Source organism: Urocampus carinirostris, chromosome 11, assembly GCF_059441175.1.
Source record: "Urocampus carinirostris isolate Australia breed hairy pipefish chromosome 11, RoL_Ucar_1.0, whole genome shotgun sequence".
Taxonomy (NCBI): domain Eukaryota; kingdom Metazoa; phylum Chordata; class Actinopteri; order Syngnathiformes; family Syngnathidae; genus Urocampus; species Urocampus carinirostris.
The window spans coordinates 20,020,665-20,023,463 of NC_142359.1; the positions used below are offsets into that span (position 1 = coordinate 20,020,665).

Consider the following 2,799-nt stretch of genomic DNA (forward strand, 5'->3'; position numbering starts at 1 on the left):
TTGGTGGGCCAGATGTAAAAGCCTGAGGTGCAGCATGTGGCCCGCGGGATGTAGTTTGCCCATCCTTGGTATATTGTATATCATTGTATTTGAAGATTTAAAAAATGCGACTATACATAAAATGAGATTGTTCTATTTTTCGTCGTTCTTGTTTTGTATGATTAATCAAAACTGAATACGATCTTTGGATACGCTCGAGGGGGAAAGTGGAGTGATAAAGTTAACTGAACTTTGAATGATCAATCATTGAAAGGGAGACAAAATGGCGGAGGTGACTCTTTTACATAAAGGGACATCTTTAATGGATCCATTTGAAGGACAATTGTTAGAATATATGCTCCCGCAAACTTGTTCTGACGCTCTTTTTGTGCGCTTCGACTTTGCCGATGGTGAGTACTGTAGTAGTCGAGTACACTCTCATTCTCGTGTCTTCTAGAGATGCGTCGTTTGTGAACGAGTGAGCTTTAGAAGCCGACTCTTGGGATTTTAAGGACGGGAGTCGGCTCCCCGCCGATCAAGAGCCGCTTCCTTTCGAGACGCTTTTTTCCTCTTCCTCGATACATAGTTCCAACAAACCACGTGATCCCTCCGGGGCGGCCATCTTCGGTGGCAAAAGCTATGTTTACACCACTTTACCGGCAAATTTCATCCAGTGTCTAATACTTTTGAGAAGACAATGTGACCCATATTATAAATATACTTTCATAAAAACAGACAGAGACAAATATGACGCGAAATATTCAGTTGTTCATGCGGTTGACTCATATGAATTAAGGAAAGAAACAGTCAGCAGAGATGATGCAGATACAGTTCTATCGTGTGTACAATTATCTCGTACTGGCCAGAAGTTTTTACACATGAGAGCTGTTTCAAACCTGGAAATCACTTGAAGTATACAATCAGTTTGCTGAAGGGCGGGTTAGTTACTGTGTTTAACTCCAATAAACGGAAAAGTACTCACCATAGCAAAGGTAGGTAGCATAACGTTTCGTGTTAGCTAACTGGTTAAAGTACAGTATGTAGCATAACGCTTTGTGCTAACTGGTTAATCGAAAAGTATGTGGTATAATGTTTTGTGTTAATAGCTAGTTAAAAGTGCTATTTCTTTATCTATTTCTCCCTCTGTCTTCATGGGACTATTTTCCGCGGTTATGTTTAACAAAGACAGGGATTACCCGTTTTATTAACAGCTATACAGCACCTGTGCGGATTATTTTTGGGTGCTTTTGCTTGTTTAGCTAATGCTTCGTCTACAGTAGGGGTGTCAAACTCATTTGAACTCGGGGGCCACACGGTAGAACAAACATTCTGTCGGGGGCCAGACGAGTAGATTAAAGAGAAAGAAAGAGAGAGATAAAGAGGGGGGGGGGGGAAGGGGAGAGGGCGGGACAAAGAAAGAAAACAAGAGAGAGGGAAAGAGCGTGAGAAACAAAAGAGGGAAAAAGTCATGAGAGAGGGGGGAAATAAAGGGAGAGGAGAAATCCAAAGAGAAATAGAAAGACAGAGGAGAGAAATGAGAAAAGAAAGCGCAAAGGCTAGGAAGAGAGAAAGAGAAAAAAGGAAAAAAGGAAGTCAGAGCAAAAGAAGTTAAAAAAGACACACAGAGAGAAAGAGACAAAGAGCAACAAAGGAAGAGAAAAAGAGAGACACAGAGAGTGAAAGAGACAGAGACAGAGAGTGGGAGAAAAGGGGTGGAAAAGAGAGAGAGAGAGAGAAATAAATACAAGTACAGTGTCTTTGTTCGAAGCAACTGGCTTTAGCAACATCAAGTTGACATATTTCAACCTGCAGCTCGATTTTCTCTTGCGCTTCTCTGAGTGTTGTCTCGCGGGCCGGATTCAATCCCTTAGAGGGCCTGATCTGGCCCGCGGGCCGCCTGTTTGACACCTGTGGTCTACAGTGTAAAGGGAGCACTAAAGCATTTGTTACTTCCACTTGGCAACTGGAAAGCACCTTATTTACCACCGCGTAGTTCTTGCTAGCCATAACTTCCTCCGTTGTTCGGACAAAAGCTTTGTCTTGTCGCACTCGCAGAGTCTTATGTAGAGATTTTTCTAGCTTTAATTTTGAAAATCATTAGGATTGAAACAAATGATTCTTCACTGCATTCAGTTAACAAATTTGCCTCTAGGTGTTGCTTGTGCTCCACCATAAATCTTTTTTTCTCTCTGAAGGATGCTAGAATTTCGTACACTGATTAAAAAAAAAAAACGTTATTACTTTGAGTTCTTTGAGTTCGGACATGAATTACTAATCCCAAGAAAATGGAATCAATGACCCACGCCATTTGATATAGGACACACAATTTATTAACACAGAGAATCAATGATAGAAAAAAGGATGGGGGGAATATAGATTATGAGAGTTTTCGATCGCTGAAAGTCTGGAAGTTACTAGTGATAGGTTGGTCGTTTTGGTTGTAATATTTCTCAGAATTCACTGCATGAATATAACTTGTTTTTATATTCCTAAATATAAAAACAATCTTAAACACACACACACACACACACACACACACACACACACACACACACACACACACACACACACACACACACACACACACACACACACACATGAAGTAACGTTTCAATAATCAGTCTAATTGCATCTCTTGTACGTTTATCAGTCTTGTACTCTTTTATTTTGAAGTCGCATTTCCGGTGTATTTTTCTGTTTCCTGTGTGAATAAAGTTAGCTTCACACACGGGGGGAGTCAGTGCTGCCGAGGTCCCGGCCCGGATGGGCTACTCGACAGTGCTCTCCCGCTTGGGAATTTTATTTACCTTAATGCTTGTT

General features: G+C 41.2%; 1 protein-coding gene across 2 annotated transcripts in view; it reads left to right on the forward strand.

The window, feature by feature from the left end:
- The first annotated feature begins 262 nt into the window (after window positions 1–262).
- The window catches only part of LOC148356711 (mannose-P-dolichol utilization defect 1 protein-like), a 15,403-nt gene continuing 12,866 nt past the window's right edge, over window positions 263–2,799 (forward strand). The window contains exon 1 of one of the 2 annotated variants that reach the window (XM_088347385.1): window positions 263–389. In XM_088347385.1, the coding sequence (XP_088203511.1) occupies window positions 263–389 (127 nt within the window). The remainder of the gene's footprint in view (window positions 390–2,799) is intronic. The other variant, XM_088347386.1, reaches the window with a different exon arrangement.